General features: G+C 34.8%; 1 protein-coding gene and 1 pseudogene across 1 annotated transcript; one reads left to right on the top strand and one right to left on the bottom strand.

The window, feature by feature from the left end:
• Positions 1-9,947: 9,947 nt before the first annotated feature.
• LOC121366191 (myb-like protein X) lies at positions 9,948-11,784 on the bottom strand. The gene is made up of 2 exons (XM_041490734.1): positions 11,612-11,784; positions 9,948-10,221 (listed from the first exon to the last, which is right to left on the bottom strand). Exons 1-2 carry the CDS (start codon positions 11,782-11,784, stop codon positions 9,948-9,950), a joined length of 447 nt encoding a protein of 148 aa, XP_041346668.1.
• A 4,954-nt stretch (positions 11,785-16,738) lies between these two features.
• On the top strand, positions 16,739-17,821 carry LOC121366189 (annotated as a pseudogene).

Raw genomic sequence — 17,821 nt, 5'->3', positions numbered from 1 at the left:
TCCTGTAATACTGGCAAAACTGGTTTAGTGACATTGCTAGAGATTCTTGAGTTTCACATCCATAACATCAATAATACGATCACCACCTATAAACAATACCATTATAAAACATTGTAATTAACAGGGGCATCCCAGCCAATATCATTGAAAATTAAAGTCCCATACTAGAAAATAGAATGTACAATGTATTATATACATATTTAATTATACTATGTTATTGTATATTGAATGCATTATACTCCCTAAATTCTAAAATAGTCTGAATGTGTTATACACTTCATTATATTTTCATTGAGGTATGGCCATCTCATTAATATGACTGACCTATAAGGTATCTCAAGTCAACCAATAGATATAGATTTTGAGGCATTCTATTATAAAAGAAATGATCATTATTGTCTTCAATACATGGTGAAGAGATATACTTACTTTATATTGAGGACCTTCAGGATTATGGAATACCATTGGAAAGAAAATCCATGAGTTTTGAAGAAATTGAACAGAAAGATCTAAATGTGTGTGTAAGATTACGAGTGAGGAGAGTGAGTAATACTATCATATTTTCAGCTTCCTACCTTTTTCCATCCTGATAATGATGTACCATCTCCCTCTCAGAGGAGAACCTCTCTCTTTTAACTTGTCTAATATATTATACTTGTAAGCTGACATTTTCTCTGCTCTCTCCTTCTTCAATCTCATTGTAAGACTTGGTTATTCTTGGACGCTAGGAAACAAGTAAAAACGAGGTCAATATAATAATACAACACACTTAACTAATGCCCACCCCCAAACCAAAATTCCATATGCAAACAGCATACATTACTTACTAAGGCGACGTTCAACACTACAAGTGGAACTTCCCCGCCATCCGTTTCGGCGTCTCCTTTGTCTGCAAGTGTCTGTGTCAACTTGAGGAGAGTGAGGTTAGACTGACGCTCTTGCTAGCAGCTGGAATATGTAGATATTGTGTGTCTTCTGTAGTTCCTCATTTCAAGGTGGGCATTAATTAGAATTTGGATTATAAACATCAAACATGGCTTCCAGAGTTATAAAACTGGAACCATCATTACAAGGTATTTTGCACAAAGAGTAAAACCCTATTATTATCAACGGATTACCCTTTAGGACAAATGATCTTCTCAAGACAGGCGTGTTAAGACACGCCCACTTTGGTTAGACGTGGTCGAAGCACATCCACCTTTAAACCTGATGAAAACTAATGAATCCCTAAACCAGGGAAACCCCCTTTAATAACATATCCGAAAGACAAATTAATTAGGTACATAGAAGGGAATTATATAGTGGTTATGATCTATGTTATAACAACTTCCATACCCACTAGATCAAAGATATATGTGATTGAGATTTGACGCTTTAAATCCCTTTACTGAATATCCTTTGATAAATCACATGCACTATCAGTTATACTAATACTTTGTAGACATTTTGGGATTTGGAGTCGACATTCTGGGATGAGACTTTTTAGTTTAGACATTTTGGGAACAACCCCAACTACATAGGTCATCTTTGTTGTTTTATGAAAGTAATATTTGTTTCCATTACATGCAGGGAATTCTTTGCCCGTTATAAAATGCCAGAGGGAGAGAAAATAAGTCTCTTTGAAAATCATCAAAACGTAAAACAATTGCTGAAAGGTACATTTTAAGAGGATTACATAATTATGACATCATCATCAAAGATTTGTAGATATTCAATTAAAATTTATGAGCAAGTTCATATGGTTCTCAAGATCAGCTAACAGCTGCTGAAAAGGCTGAAAAAATCCTGCTAAAGATCATGGAATTAAACTGTATCCTCGTACAGAGACAGTCAACGACAGACAACGTGTTAAAGGCAGGTTACGTAAAGAGAGAAGAGAAGAAAGCATTAAAGATTTATTGAGTTCATTTAGACACATAAAACAATGTAATTAAAAATAATATTCAGTTAATAATAATATTAAAATTGTTTAATAGAACATGTACTGCTCTCTCTCTTTTAAAAGTTTAATCTGTTTAAAATGATAGTTAAAATAGATAAAAAAGAGTCAACACTAGACAGCCCTGATGCAGGGATATCCTCAAGACGTGAGGCATTTTCCTGAGCCCATTGTCCAAGGAGAGAGGCACATTCATTGAATAAACAATCTACATGGCTTACAATAGGAAGGAGACTGTCTCCAAGTATCTTAGGTGGGATACAAGTCTCCATCCATTCAAAAGTAACGGAATATATAAATCTTCTCCTTTTGTTTGTATGTTTCATCAAACAGTGTTCTGAAACTTGTTAGAACCTTTTCAGCATAATTCTCTGCAAGTTCTTGCCTTAAATCATTCAGACCACACCAACACTTTGATAACTTGAAGGACAATTTCTCTTTGATCAATGTGTATGCTTTTTTAATAACGTTTCTCTGCCAATTATCATAACCTTTACCTTTGATAGCCATTCTTTCTTTCTCCTGATCTTCAACATGTTTTATGATGTCATCATCAGAGTAACACATAAACAGGTACATTATTAGAATCCATGTACACTAGTCCTACTCGACCACACCCACAAGTTGCCCATTTTTTTCCCTTACAATGACATGCCTCTTTGTTTTGTATGCTAATAGTTGTGACCCAATGAGTAGGCACACCCAAGATGAATACAAGGTGGGTGGGGCCAGATGAAGACACAAAAGATGTTATTTTGTCTTGAATTTTGCATACTTTTTCAAAGTGTGTTGAATTGATTCATAAGCCATACTAGAGAAAGGAAAAAAAAGACTCTTAAAAAGCATCAATATTATTCAGTATTATTTCTTTATCCACTATATACTAATATTGTCCCTTGCTCTGTGCATAATTACCTGCAAAATAATAAACTTGTCCTTGTCCTCTAAGAGAGCTTAAATGAGGATCTGTATGGAATAAATGACGTAGGAAACTACTTCTCTCCATATCTCCTGTACAACATTGTTCTCTGTCCAAGGCCACATTGTTCTAACTGAGCTTTTTTTTCAACAATTTGTGATACTGAAAACCAATAGCTACAGAAGATAAAATGTTCCCAGTATTATTAATAAAGAGAAGAAGATCATCCCTTCTCTTAATAAGCTCCAGAAGAGGCTGTCTCCCCTAGCAACCCAAGGGCGGGCCATCTCATTGGTTGTTTAGTTTGATTGGCATAACTTCCAATAGACACAATGCAAAGTGTAGAGCATAATGGCCACAGAGGTTACCTGATGCAGTTTGTTCTATTAAAACATATCCCTCATTTGGTAGTAGTTCTACTGGACTATCTCGCAGTGTGTAACAACTAAAGATCGTGATGGGGCATGGACCCAAACAAGGGAACAGATGTCAGGATAAAAGATTCTCTGAGAGAAAGAATAAACTAGTTAACCACTATAAACCCATTCACCAATATACAAGTGTACCAATGTACATGTACCAATTGTATGCAACCTGGTTGAGTAATCATTTCTATAGTCAAGCAGTCCTCTCTCACTGAAGTCTCCTTCCTTTAGGCTGCTATTCCCAGTTGGTTTGTATAGACAATCAGTCATTATCATCTCAAGCAACTCACTCACTACAAGTTCTCTCCTTCAGACAGGTGTTTTTAGAACTATCTTATCTTGCTGCAATAATAGCTGACCTTATCTGGCACAGCCTTTTGCAGTTTCTGTCTTTAAAGAAAGAGGGTTTATTTGAATAAAATGACACAGGTTTGGCAGTATAACGCACTAGAAGCGTTTGAGCATGGCTATATGTTTGCCATCAGTCCGCTTATTATGGAGTGGGTGGAAAGAGGTGTGGTCGAGAAGGCGTGGCTACTCAAGTCAAAAGATTTGAGCACATCTGGCAGAGTCTAGAAATATATTTTCTTTGGACTTCATCCTAGCTAGTCCATCTTATATTGTGAGAGAAGAAATAATTGTAATTATATTTCAAATGGAGGGGCCATACATTGACTATACCCTCATCAACTTCATCCACTTCCCTCTCTCTTGTGGATCATGTGACTACACCATCACCATTAGCACTGAACCAAACCTATATATAGTATACTGTTGTACCTCGTTCTCAAAGGTGTGACCACTCCCCCAAGAAATGAATACACAAACGATCAGTCACACCCACCTCTACACCAAGCCCCTCTTGTTCTGCTCGTCCTCAGTCCAAGTCCTTACAAGGTCTTCACTCCATCTTATTTAATATACTAAAAATTTATTAATTTAGTAATAGTTTACTAATAATTTAGCAAGGTTTCCTAATAGTTTACTAATAATTTACTAAATACTATATTTACTAATAGTTTACTATAATTACTAATAGTTTACTATAACGTTACTAATAGTTACTAATAATTACTTATAGATATCAACACAATCCAATTACGTGTTTTTCATTATTTGGAGGGAATTGTGACTCGTTTAAATAAAGAAGAAAGCTATGCTGAGGAGGATTGGACGACAAAGGAAAAAATTCATGAACCAAATGATAGAATCTGAATGTATATACAACATAGCAAACCATCTGTCCATTCATTCATCCATCTATTCATCCATTTAATGTATCACTTATTTTTTTATCCATTAGCTGAATCAAATTGATGAAGCAGTCTTTACCTAAACATGTTGACAAATTGAAAGTTTAAATAAAAGTTTGATGGACAAAGAAGAAGAGATAAAGAGACTTAAAAATGAGGGATCATCTCAAGAAAAATATGACGATTAAAATATGAAGAGACAATTGCATCATTGAAAATATGATACAAGGTATGACTGGATGAATGAATGAATGGATAGATGATGGATGGAGATGATGGATGGAATGGCTGGATGGATGGATAGATAATTGGATGATGGATGGATGGATAGATTAAATGACTGATAGACAAGAATAGACAGATGAAGACAGCTTGTTGTTGAATGGACCACACAGATAATGATGGACATGTACTTTTTCTAGTATCATCTCACGAACATCAAGTGAAATAGAACGTTTAAAAGCAGAAATGGTCAATTGAAAAGAACAACTCATGGAAAGAAACATTTATTCTAAAGTAACTTAGAACCAGAAAGTGGACAACATGGTAAAAATCACCAAGTCAACACAAGAAACCACAGCACTTGAGGTCACAGCAACTCTAAATTCACATCTGAACTTAGTCTAGAGAACAGTATGATCAGGTAAGTAGACATATTTAAAACATTGTAAACCATAGTAACATTCTTTAATAGGCCGCTGAGGATGCCAAATTACTTAAATCAGTAGTAGTGCCGTTGGAGAAGAGATAGATATTTTTCAAAATACAACTCAGAGAACTCAAGAAGATTACAAATTTCACGAGGCAAAGTTAGTTCTACTGTACCTCTAAGTAATTTAGTGGTCGTATCATTTTGATATTAGGATAATAACGATTTCTTGTCATTGGGTGTACCCCATGAACCTTTAATACCTTCGCCATCAGCAATCACCTTGTTGAGACAAGAGGGGATCACTCTCCTGTATTAGGAAGGGGCGTGTCCCACCTTTACTCTAATTAGACGAGAGAGTCAACTGAACACAAGAAGAAGGAAGCATATCATCTCAAGATATCACAGAAACTGAACTAGTAATATTTTGATACATTTGTTGACCTTCTCCTCTATCTCTTTCATAGCTTGAAAAACTTCTCAAACAGAGAGAGCAGCGCGTCATGATTAAGATTAGCATATACAAGTTGGTGAGATACAGAAAAACAGTGTTAATATGATAAGTGGATGAACTTAAAAACAAAAAAAAAAAAAAAAAAAAAACAATAGCACAAGCAAGGATAATTCCAGTACATTATTGACAGTAATGAAACACTCTATTAGTTCAAAAGAATTTAGAAATGAACAAATTCTCATAAGTCGTTAAAATTATTGGGAACTAGCATGTTCAGTTTTATATCGTCAACAAGATCAACTACGTCGCCAGCTGGAAGAATTACAACAGTAGTCTATCGATTGGTTTTATAATCGGCTTTTCTTATAACAGTCTGAGATATTTTACATTGGCATATGACCGCTAAAATTACTATCATAATGTTACTATATACCTTCATATATGTATATTCAAAAATCTCTAAATATGTAAATATATAATTATAATTCACACAAAATCACTTAAGACTTTATTTTAAACATCCTCTATGTAGAGAAAAGTAAACAAAAATTTACAGTCTATGGTTGCCTATTCCCCACAGTCACCCTTCCTCTCCAGGACTGGGTTTCATCTCAGATCCACTTCAAACCAATAGATCTTGTTAAAAAAGAGAACAAAGAAGAAGATCGATCTGTGTAGTGAGGAGACAGATTATAGACTTAGAAAAGATACTCCAGAAAAATAGAAACTTTGAAAGCTACTACAGACATCTCCAGAGATTGGTAAGGAAAATATTCCATCCATCCATTCACCATTACTGGATTCATTTCATCCATTTATCTGTCATTCCGTCCATCTATTCATTATTCTCAAGGTATCTGAACAACTCACGAACTGCAAAAAAACGGCACAACTTGTGAAATTACCAAAACAATGGAACTGTTCAACATCACTCATGAATGAATTAGAAGATAAAGATACTGAAATCTTTAAAATGAGAGAAGAAGTGAAGAAAGTACAGGTATGATGATGTCCATTATGATATCATACAATACATAACGCTTTCTAATTAGAGGCAGCATTGCTACGAGAGAGAAGACGCGAGAGGAATATCAGACACCACTTGCTTCAACTAAAGAAGATATGAATACAAAAGTATAACCTATTGTGTTATTTCTTTTTTAACCCCCTTGTTTTCTCTTTAGGTTGAGAACTTTCATCTCAAGAAAACAAAGTGAATCAAAAAATACAAACATTAAAAGAGAAATTTACAGAACAGAACACTATGTTCAGATACAATGGTATATTCACTTGGTTATCATATGGTGGTGTGTTACTATGTTACAGGCTCAATTCATGGAAGAAAGAACACGAATTCATAAGTCTTCTTGATCAAAAGAGGGAGAATATGACTGTTTAAAACAATTTACAAACTAATGAGATTATGTCCTATAGATAAAATTAGCACTAATATAACAGGTGTGTAATCACATAACTATTGTATTGTCACATAACCTATCACATGATTTATAGGCACGATCTGAGGCAGAAATGAATGTGGCATCAACTGTTGATGAACTAACTAAGGTAAGAGAAGGATCACTTCAGTTGAGACGAAATTATCAGGAGAGGTTTATTCCTATGACATCATCTTTATGCTGTCATAATGACATCGTGTAGGTGTCTGATTTAAAACAATTGATATCTCATACAAGTCACTCAAGAAAGAAAGTTTAGAGGAACAATTAGCAAAATCTTTGAGTGAAGCAAGTATGTCATATATTATTATTATTATTAATTATTATTATTATTATCATCCGCATGTTTTATCACTATCTTAATATTCCTTTCATTTTTCTTCCTATACAGATGAGTTAAAGAGAAACTAATACTCTCTTGGAGAGAGAGCTCATGACGCCATTTTTGAGTCGGACAGCTCTTCAGGAAAAATCCAAACCTTTATTGAAGAACAACAGAGACAAATTAATCAATTAATTGATGAAAATGTAGAGACTTTCCCTAAATTCTAAATTTTTATTTCACTATTAATATAGACTGAATTAAGCCAAATTAACCAAGATTTTCAGCGTCAGTATCACTTTTCAAACAACAGCTGGAAAGTTCTGAGTCAGTGCAAAAGATTTTGTTGAGTTATCACAAACTCTCCAAGTAAGCTAAAAGGGGTGTGGTCTCAGATCAGGGCATTTAGTGGAAGCATTTGCAAGTCTTTAGCTCCACCCATTTTTTCTTTTAGGTTCGTTTAGTTGAAATGGAAGAGCAGGAGACTCGTCCGTAAAAGACAACAGTTGATGAACATATTCTCACAAGATCAACTAGTTCAAATCTCAGCTTGATTAACATCAATAAAGCTATGATTAAGATCATTAAAATATTTAATTGTTCGCATGTATTAAGTGTTCTATGATTATTATGCCTCTTTTTAAATTACTGTTTGATTTAATTCTGTTCCTCTCAATTGGGGTCTAATATTGCTGAAAACTTAAAATCAATATTTTAGGCCTCTCGTGGCTTGGGTCTGAAAATGATCAACTTTAAACAAAACTAAAATCTTGTACAAATGGGTCTGGTGTAGTTGACAATTATCAACGTTTTAGAACCCTTAGTTTTGTTATCCCCTGGAGGTTTGTGTCCCCCTTCATTGTGGTTGTTGTATGCTATAAGAATATTTATAGTGGGACTTAAAATTTTAATATTACAGAACAATTTAGTATCAATGTGTTAACTTAATAACAGAACAGAATTCTGAAATTGAGACAACTTGGTTGGACAGGAAACTACCCCCCACGCCCCTTCCTTATGACATGTTTTATTAATACATTTATATTACAAGTATTTCCTCTTTGTCCTTAATTTTGGCAAATTAAAAAAAGTTCAAAAAGTAACCAAAAAATAGAGGAATATTACTTTACTACTACATATCTAACAACCTCTATCATTTTCCAACTTTATTTTACCAAAAACACTTTGTTAATTATTTCAATTAAGAGTTCACATGTACATCTTATATTTTTCTCATTACAAAGTAAACAATACATCTATAAGTGTCATTTTAATAGACAATTTAAAGAGGAAACAAAATAAAAATATATCATTAATTCCACAATATAACCCAGCTACTGTTTCACAGGAGTACATAGAATAATAAGACCAAAAGGGATACACACAGAGACACCCAAAATGGTGTCATAATTAAATAATAATTTTTGTAACCTACTCTAGCTACTGCAAATAGTTTATAATTAATGGATCTATATATAGTATGACTCAAGGAATTAAAAGGAGGTGGACAACTGGCTCTGTACGCTGTAATAAAAGAATACAGTAGTTATTAATTACTTCAAAGGAACACCCACTTACAATTTTCTGATACCGTGACTGATCGTTTCTTTCTTTTGAAATTCTTGTAAAAAGCCAGGTACCTCCTTTTGACCGTGACCACTTCCTTGATGAATTGAGAAATTGTACTTGAACAGGGTGGGAGATGACTGAAGGGGAAAACATACAGTAACTATGGCAATCATCACAGATTGTCTGGCTTTTTACAAGTGCTAATAATTATCTTTAATGAGTAATTTAAAAATACTGATTGAGGTGTTTACTCTCACATCACTATCTTTCTTCTTAGCTAATAACTCTTTCTTCCATGCTGGCACTTCAACCTTCTCTCACTCTGTTTGAGGCTGTCCTCCGGTGGGGACATAGGACCACCACCTGACTTTCTTTTAGGCTAATAAATCTTGTTTCCACTTAGGAAGAGAGGAATCAACAGTGGGGTTTGGTCGGTTGAAGCTTCTTTACTGCTACGATCTGAAGGAGTTTGAGAACCTTCAGATAAAGGAGAATATGGTGTCCTTTCTCTAGAGACAGAGAGTTTGTCTGAGTCAGAAGATAATGTTTTAGTTGTGGTCGATAAAGGAGGAGGTTAGTTTTCCTTTTCAATGGAACTTGAACATCAATGGTTTGTTTTCTTTGAGGGGGTGAGCTTATCAAGATTTAGGTGATCCCTTTAATAGGCTCACTCTTAGTGGGTGATAGAGTGCTTTAAAGGTGAAGTTGGCCTCTTTTTTGGTGAGCTCTCCATTCTCTTGACGCCTTCTCTCCTCTATCTTTTTTTCCAAGGCGGTAAATCCATCTTCTTCTTTTGTTGTTTTTGTTTCCTTTTGATTTATCATCCTGACTTCCAAAGTTGCATCTGTTTTTTTCTCAACAATATCTGAGTCCTTTTTACTTTTGTCTTCTTTTGTTGCCTCCGTTTCTCTCAGTCTTCTTCGTTCTTCCAGTCTCTTCTTCCAGGCAGGCATTTCTTCCTCAGATTTGGTAGCTTTCTCTTTTTTGACCCTCTTTCTCCTTGTCATGTCTTTTCTCTTCTAATTTCTTCTTCCAAGAAGTTATATCTTTTTCAGATTCATTCTTAGAGTCCTTTATTGTTTCATCTTTTAAGTTCTTATCTTCTTGCTTCTTTGATACAGGTAGTTTGTTTTCAACAGACTCTTTCTCCTTAGAATCTGTTTTCTTTGTTATTGCTACTTCTTCATTATCAATGGAAGAGTCCTTTTTCTTCTTCAAGGCTTTCTTCTTCTTTCTTTAGTGTAGGTACTTCCTCTTTTTCAGTGTCCCCCTGTCTGTCCTCCTTCATTTCCTCTTGTTTGTCCTCCTTCATTTCCTCTTGTTTGTCCCTCCTTTGATTCTTCTTGTTTGTCCTCCTTCATTTCCTCTTGTTTGTCCTTCTTCATTTCCTCTTGTTTGTCCTCCTTTGATTCTTCTTTGTTTGTCTTCCTTCATTTCCTCTTGTTTGTCCTTCTTCCTTTCCTCTTGTTTGTCCCTCCTTCATTTCCTCTTGTTTGTCCTTCTTCATTTCCTCTTGTTTGTCCTTCTTCATTTCCTCTTGTTGTCCTCCTTCATTTCTCCTTCTTTGTCCTCCTTAGCTGGGCTCTTTTTTCTTTCTCCAGTCTTGTTCGTCGTTTTTTGTAACATCTTCTTGGTTGTATTTACCTCTTTCAGCTTTATGTTTTTTGTCTTTCCTGCAATCTTTTTTTCCAGCCTGGATAATCCTCTCTTTTGGTTGCCTCACTTGATGTTTTAAAAGCTTTTTCTGGTAATTTTGTGTCTTTCTTTTTAACTTCTCTCTCCTTTTCTTCATTCTCTCTCTGCTTGCGTCTTTCCTCTAAACGTTTCTTCTCAGGCTGGCATCTCCTCTTCTTGTTAGCTTCACTTGATTTTTTTTTTCAGTTTTTCTGGTGGTTTTGTGTCTTTCTTTTTCGATTTCTTTTTCTTCCATTCTCTCTCTGTTTGCGTCTTTCTTCCAAACGTTTTTTTCCAGGCAGGTATCTCCTTTCTTTATCTGTCACATTTGATGGCTTTAAGTTTTTTCCTGGTGGTTTTGCATCTTCTTTTCAATTTCTTTCTCTTTTTCTTCATTCTCTCTCCTGTTTGCGTCTTCTTTCCGCACGTTTCTTCCAGGCAGGTATTTCATCTTCTGAATTATCCTTTTTTTCTCTCTGTTTCTTTATTGACATCTCCTTGAGTCTTCTCTTTTGATGGAGTGGTTGTGGATGATGTCAGCCGACTTCGTTTTGGTTTAGCAGGTGTTGGAGGTTTGGGATTTGTTTTAGGAGGAGGACCTTTGCCGTGTCGACTACTGACTGATAGTCTGGAGTGGGTGGTGTTTTTTCTTTGTCAGATCTTGGTTTATCTTCAGTGAACAAGTTGTCCTTACTTGACTAGCTATTTCCTCTTTCTTTTCACTTTTCTTCTAGATTCTGTCTCTTTCATTGCACCCAGGGGGTCTGCTAAGGGTTCACTTACAAAAACATCTAATTTTGGCAGGTTTGGGGAGGGTTTCTGATAATTTTTGCAGTTTTTTCAGAGATGACTCTTTTTCCACCATCTGATGAATTTGAAATCTTGCTAGCAATTTCTCACTATCATCACCAAATAATGACTTAACAATATCTGTTTTCTCTCTTCTTTACTGGGTTGCCATCTTGTCTTCTCTCTCTTCTAAAGAGTCCTCAAAGAGTGTTGACGATTTTTGAACTACTTCTTGTTCCTTTTTCTTCTTTTCTTTTGGTTCTTCTTGAAAGAGATCATCATCAAATAGAGCATTTTGATTTGCTCTTCGATGAGTCTTGTTTCTTTTTTTCATTTTTCTTTTGTAAGGATTTACTTTCTTCATCAAATAGACTACCTTTCTTTTCAGTTTTTCTTTTTACTAAAAACAGGTCATCTTCATCTTTCTGGTGTTTCCTCAAATAGTAACGCCCTTCTTTCTTGGCTTTTTCTTTGTCGCTTCGCTCTGGCTTTTTCTCTCTTCTTTTGAATGCTCCTGTTCCCGCTCCTTGACATTTTTAATAGGCATCAGCTGCCGCTCTGTCATATGCTGAGAGATCAACTTTTGAAGTCCGTCCTTTTCGTCCTGGCTTTTGCTGGAGCCAAAATAACTCATCCTTTTCTTTCTTTTCTTTCCTCTCTTTCTCTCTTTCATTTCTCCTTTTCCCTCTCAATTTCCTCTTCCCTCTCCTTCTTCTCGCGTTTCCTTTTCTTTCTTTTCTTTCTCTTCCATTTTCAAACCAAACTTTGACTGTGTTTTTTAGCTAAAACTACTCAGTTCTCCATCAAAAAGTGATCTTTCTCATCAAACAAGACGGCATGTCGTCCTTAAATAAGGAATCTCTTTGGATATAGTTGGAGATTTATTTGTCGAACTAATAATATTATCGCTCTCTGATTTCAAAAGACCAGATGCTGATACATGTCTAATAGGTGTGGGTTACATCAGGGGTACACCTCCAGTACTTTGAGGGACACGGGTTCTTTGTGAGGAGACTCTATCTCCTCTTTCTCGAATTGACATGCGACTCATACTATCAACTTGAAGTTTCTGATCGAAGATCTTCAATAGATCCTTTACTGATGTCTTCCATACTACCTTCTCTACTTGATCGTCCTTTCTTCTTTTTAAATAGTCTGAAAGAAGAACGAGGTGAAAAGAGAGAGCCAGTTTCTACTTTGAGTCGAAGAAGATCAGGTGACCCCGTGGGTTCCAAACTTTTCTTTTAGGGGGTTTAGCTTTAAATTGAGGAGTTGTGTCACGATCTTTACTACCGCTACTGGCACTACGAGACAGTTTGGGGGGTTTTTAATTACGAAATATTGTGCTAATCCAGAAATGGGCAGTACTTGAGCAACACCAACTTTCTGCATGATCTAAATAAATTTTATAGAAAAAAAAATATTAAAGGTTAATTAAATGTTAATTTCAGGTTAATAAGATTAATAAATAATTGAAACCGTTATTAGTTGAATAGATATTAAATTTAATAAATGGATGAATTATTAGCTGAATGGATGAATGATCAGATAATGATTGCGTTAGTGTAGTTATGTGAAAAATGTAATAACACCTAACAAAAACTTAAAATATAATTAATGTACATATATTAAATGTACATATATAAATGTACATATATTACATGTAACATGTACCATTAGTCCCTAATAAGGTCTGAAGTCACTATAAAAATAGTGACAACTACTTTGCCCTTAAAAAACAACTAATACATGTACTATATACAATGTATATAGTACATGTACTATATACTTGTATATAGTACATGTACTATATACCATGTATATAGTACATGTACTATATACATTGTATATAGTAGTAGACTCTATGTGTGCGTGCGTTGTGTTGACTGTCAGAGTTTATATCTGACAGTCAATTAATTTAATCATTGTATTTATTGTACAGCGTGTTCATATTACCTGTGTATAACATGTCCATTTATATGAAGGTATATATGTGTTAAAGAGAAACATGTAATAGAATAAAGACTACAAACAATTAGAACTGGTTTATATGTGAACAATAACTTTATTATTTATTGTCTAGATACTTATAACCTAATATAATATACTATATATATTTATATATAGTATATTATATTATATATATTATTATATATATATAGTATATTTATAATTATATATATTTATATATATATATATATATATTTATATTATATAATGTATTATATTTTCTTGTTATGGCTGTCTGGTGTTGTTTTAGAATTAAAGTTGGTCCAAACGAGTAATAAATAAATAAATACTATATGGTAAGATCATAACAATAAACAAACAATGGTATAAAGAACACCCCTCAATGACATCATAATGATGTCATAGGTTGTGTGTGTGTTTCAAAACTTGTATTGAGCGGACCGTACCTGTTTTTTCTCCTTCTCTTCTGGTGAAATGGGAGGTTCTTCAGAGAGGACATTGTCATCATGTGTTCTACTTCTAGAACGACCTTTCTACTTCAAAAGTGGGAGTCTTTAAGAGGGAAGTAGGATCATAAGACTTTCTCTTGTCATAGTAGTCATCTCCAACAAGATAGCAATATGACCTGGTAGACGACGGTTTGTAGAACCCTTTCCATGACCAGGTAAGCTTTCTGACGTTGTGCAGAGGAATCTAACAATTCATACGTTTCTAAATAGTAGAGAGAGAGACAGACAGACAGAGAGAGAGACAGAGAGAGAGACAGAGATTGGGAGACGGAGAGAGACAGAGAGACAGAGACAGAGAGGCAGAGAGAAAGTGGGGCGGTGCCATAGTTATCAATAGCTACCATTACTCAACTGATCAGCTTGTTTATTTAATAATTTATTTACACATTAACTAGCCAGCTACCACATTATTTACATAACACAACTATACTGTCAATAAGACAACTATATTTATTATTCAGAGATCACATACTAGCAGAACACCATGTCAGACCCACTATTACAGCAATCAATTACTCGCTACTCTAATATGTCATTAACAACTAACCACAGAACATTACTACATAAATATTACAAGGAGACATACCATCATTGTGGAAACTAAATATCGTCATATTTAACAAGTTATTAATGAGAATATAGTAACAAAGTAATAATAGATAGTTAATAACAGTATCTATTACAGTATGTTATATCTAAACAGATGTAATGGAGGGAGAAAGGATACTTACCACAGCATCTAAGTCAATTCGACTAAACTGTGCCAAACTGTCTTCACTTAGTATAATTGGGTCCAGGATCCTGAAGGGGAAGAGAAAGGGAGGAGGGGGAGAGAGGGGGAGGAAGAAGGATAAACCATAATGTCTAAAATACAAATCTACGCTCTAAATTTATCAATACTCAAAGTCATAATTATATATATTACTAAAAATGATTATACAGGAATATATCAAATGTAGTGTGGCCCCTTACCTCACCATTCTCACTTCATCATCAGAGTCTTTCTTGCCATTAAATGGAGTAGATGAGAGGGAGGAGATGTAGCTTGTATGCGTAATTTTACGAGATGTTGGCTTAGGTTGATAGTGGTGGGCTTTCCTTTAGAAACCAAAATGTTGTCGTACACGAGCAAGTTTGTCCTTCATTCATTATCCGCTTCCTCCTGTGTGTGTGAATAGAGAGAGAGAGAGAGAGCAATGAGAGCCCGTTATCAAAAACTACTGATTAAAATGTAGACTACTCCTTAAGTAACCAAATAATTATACAATACACTGCACTGCAGGCACATACTCTACACTCATCCACACATACTCATACACTCATACACACATACTCATATACTCATACACACACACAGCTTAATGACATTGTTAGTATAGATAATTATTAATCAAAAAGCAGGCCATCACATTGCTTACTCCTACCTTTTAAACTAAAATAAAGACAACACCAACACAAAAACCACATTTCCTAACATCCTACTCTGTGGGTAGCCATTTTTGTTAATTATGTACATACGTATTAATAAACTGAAATCACCTGGAGACTCCAGTGGTCCTCTCCTACACTCAATTCACTTTAACAACAATTCAAACCAGTTCCATAAACAAGTTTGGCAATCTTGCTTTGTTTCCATGGCAAAAATAACATTAATAAAACACAAGTACATTTATATATACAACACCATTAGAAAACACAAAACTGTCATTACTAGCAAGTAATAACTATGAAGTGGTCTCCATATATAGTAGAAACAGCTTGCATTAACTACTGACTCCATATTAGGCGTATGTACGGCCCAGACAAATGTTCACAAATAACAAAAGACTTGTTTAGCAACAAATGTCCTTTTAATTATATTTATTCCATAATACTCTGAACACCTGGTAATACTAGCATCCTCAGTAACAACACATAAAATTAACATGGCTGGGCTAGCATGTAACCATGATAAATAAGCTCCACCCTTCAATATAGGGGACATCTTAGGTAGGACCGCTATCCTTGGCATAGTGGTGTCCTCAATATAGAGGTTGTATAATACCTAAGGTATTAGTATGGAACTAGAACAAGCGTCCTCAATATAGAGGTTATATAATCCACTATTCTAAAGTATTAGTATGGAGAACAAGTTCTGATGTGAGAGTCGTATTCTGTTTGAAATTTAAATGCTTCAATTTAACAGTAACATTTTAAACAATATATTTTTAAAGTTCAACATTTAGAATTTAGTGTTTATTGGAAGTTTTCAAATATTAAACTGTGTAAAAGTTACCTTATTAAAATCTGTTGGGAACTGTTTTGCTGAGTTTCTCCATTGATCGCTTCATTCTACGGTACAACAAAAAGAGAGAGAAGTATTATAAATGTCAAAGACATACAAGATGCTATCTTTAACAGAAACATATACACCAGAGCTGTGTACATCATAACAAACTAGTGACTGCTGTTAGAGTTGACATTAAAATTAAACTAAATTGTTGCCAAGTGACTTAACTATTCCTACACTTTATAAGATCCATTCACACATAATTACACAATTATCATAATGATAAAAAGGGTTGCAGATTAGATTGACAAAGACTTAGACAAAATTGCGGAATATCTCGTGTACGACTTACTTCAGTTTGCGGTAAGCTCATAGCAAATTAATACCAGCTGCAGTCCTCACGTTAAAGGAGTAAAAAAGACAAAAAATAACGTCTTCCCTATATGCAGTAGTTAACTAGATTCGATGCAACAAAACCACTAATTAATCGAGGGGTGCGGCTTCTCTAAGTAGCACGTGTCTACTTCAAAGGGTTATATATGGGCGGAGCATCCATTTGTTCGTTAAGGGTTAAAATTACATCCAAGCATGGCTGCACAGATAACAAGAGAGTGATATACGTTGGGGACTATCGACGCGAAGTGACAGAGAAAGTTCTTTCATGCTGCTTTTATACCGTTTGGTGATATATCAGACATAACTATCCCTTTAGATTTCAACTCACAAAAACATCGAGGCTTTGCATTCATTGAATTTGAAGCTGCTGGTAAAAAATAAATCATTATATTTAACTAACTAAAAAGCTATGTTGTAAGTATATGGAAGGTATATGGCATGGCACAACTGAATACACGCTTCAATATTTTTAAAAAATGCATGAAATTGTTAAGTAATATGTATGACTTTAACTAGTCTACATTTACTAATGAATATTTCTTTAGAGATGCAGCAGCTGCTATTGACAACATGAACAACTCTGAAATATATGGAAGGACTATTAAAGTGAATATTGCTCGACCCAAAATGCTTAAAGAGGGCAGGTGCCCGTGCTGTTTGGACCGAGGACAGCTGGCTTAAACAATATGCAGGTAAAGGTAATGATGAAGCTGGGACTGATGCTGGGAATGAAGGTACTGTGGAAGGTGAAAAAGAACCTGAACCAAAAAAAGAGAGCTAAGCCACGTTGTTTTCTTCAGATATTCAAATAGGATCTGAGGATGTTGGTCGTATTGTCATTGAACTGCATTCTGACATATTACCTCGTACAACTGATAACTTTCGTGCTTTATGTACTGGAGAGAAAGGATTTGGGTACAAGGGATGTCCCTTTCATAGGATTATACCTCAGTTCATGTGTCAAGGAGGGGTTTTACTAATTACAATGTACCCGGAGGACGTTCCTATATGGTAACAATTTGATGATGAAAGCTTCGAGTTGAAACATACGAGAGCGGGTGTGGTCCTTCCATGGCTAATTCTGGTCCTAATACAAACGGATCACAATTTTTTATATGTCTAGACAAGACAGATTGGTTGAATGGAAAACATGTGGTATTTGGTCAGGTAGTAGAGGAATGGATTTGGTGCGTAAAATGGAAAAATGTTGGGACACAATCTGGTAA

Source organism: Gigantopelta aegis, unplaced genomic scaffold (genome assembly GCF_016097555.1).
Source record: "Gigantopelta aegis isolate Gae_Host unplaced genomic scaffold, Gae_host_genome ctg4969_pilon_pilon, whole genome shotgun sequence".
NCBI lineage: Eukaryota > Metazoa > Mollusca > Gastropoda > Neomphalida > Peltospiridae > Gigantopelta > Gigantopelta aegis.
Note: the sequence above shows the minus strand (reverse complement) of the source record. Positions and strands in the feature narration are given on the sequence as shown.

What these genes read in the sequence shown, in the direction of transcription:
- LOC121366191 (XM_041490734.1), bottom strand. Translation starts at nt 11,784, where the DNA reads ATGAAAAAAAGAAACAAGACTCATCGAAGAGCAAATCAAAATGCTCTA. An exon ending in GAAGACAAGATGGCAACCCA is followed by an intron (nt 10,222 to 11,611) that starts GTAAAGAAGAGA and finishes CCTACACTAAAG; the next exon opens with AAAGAAGAAGAAAGCCTTGA.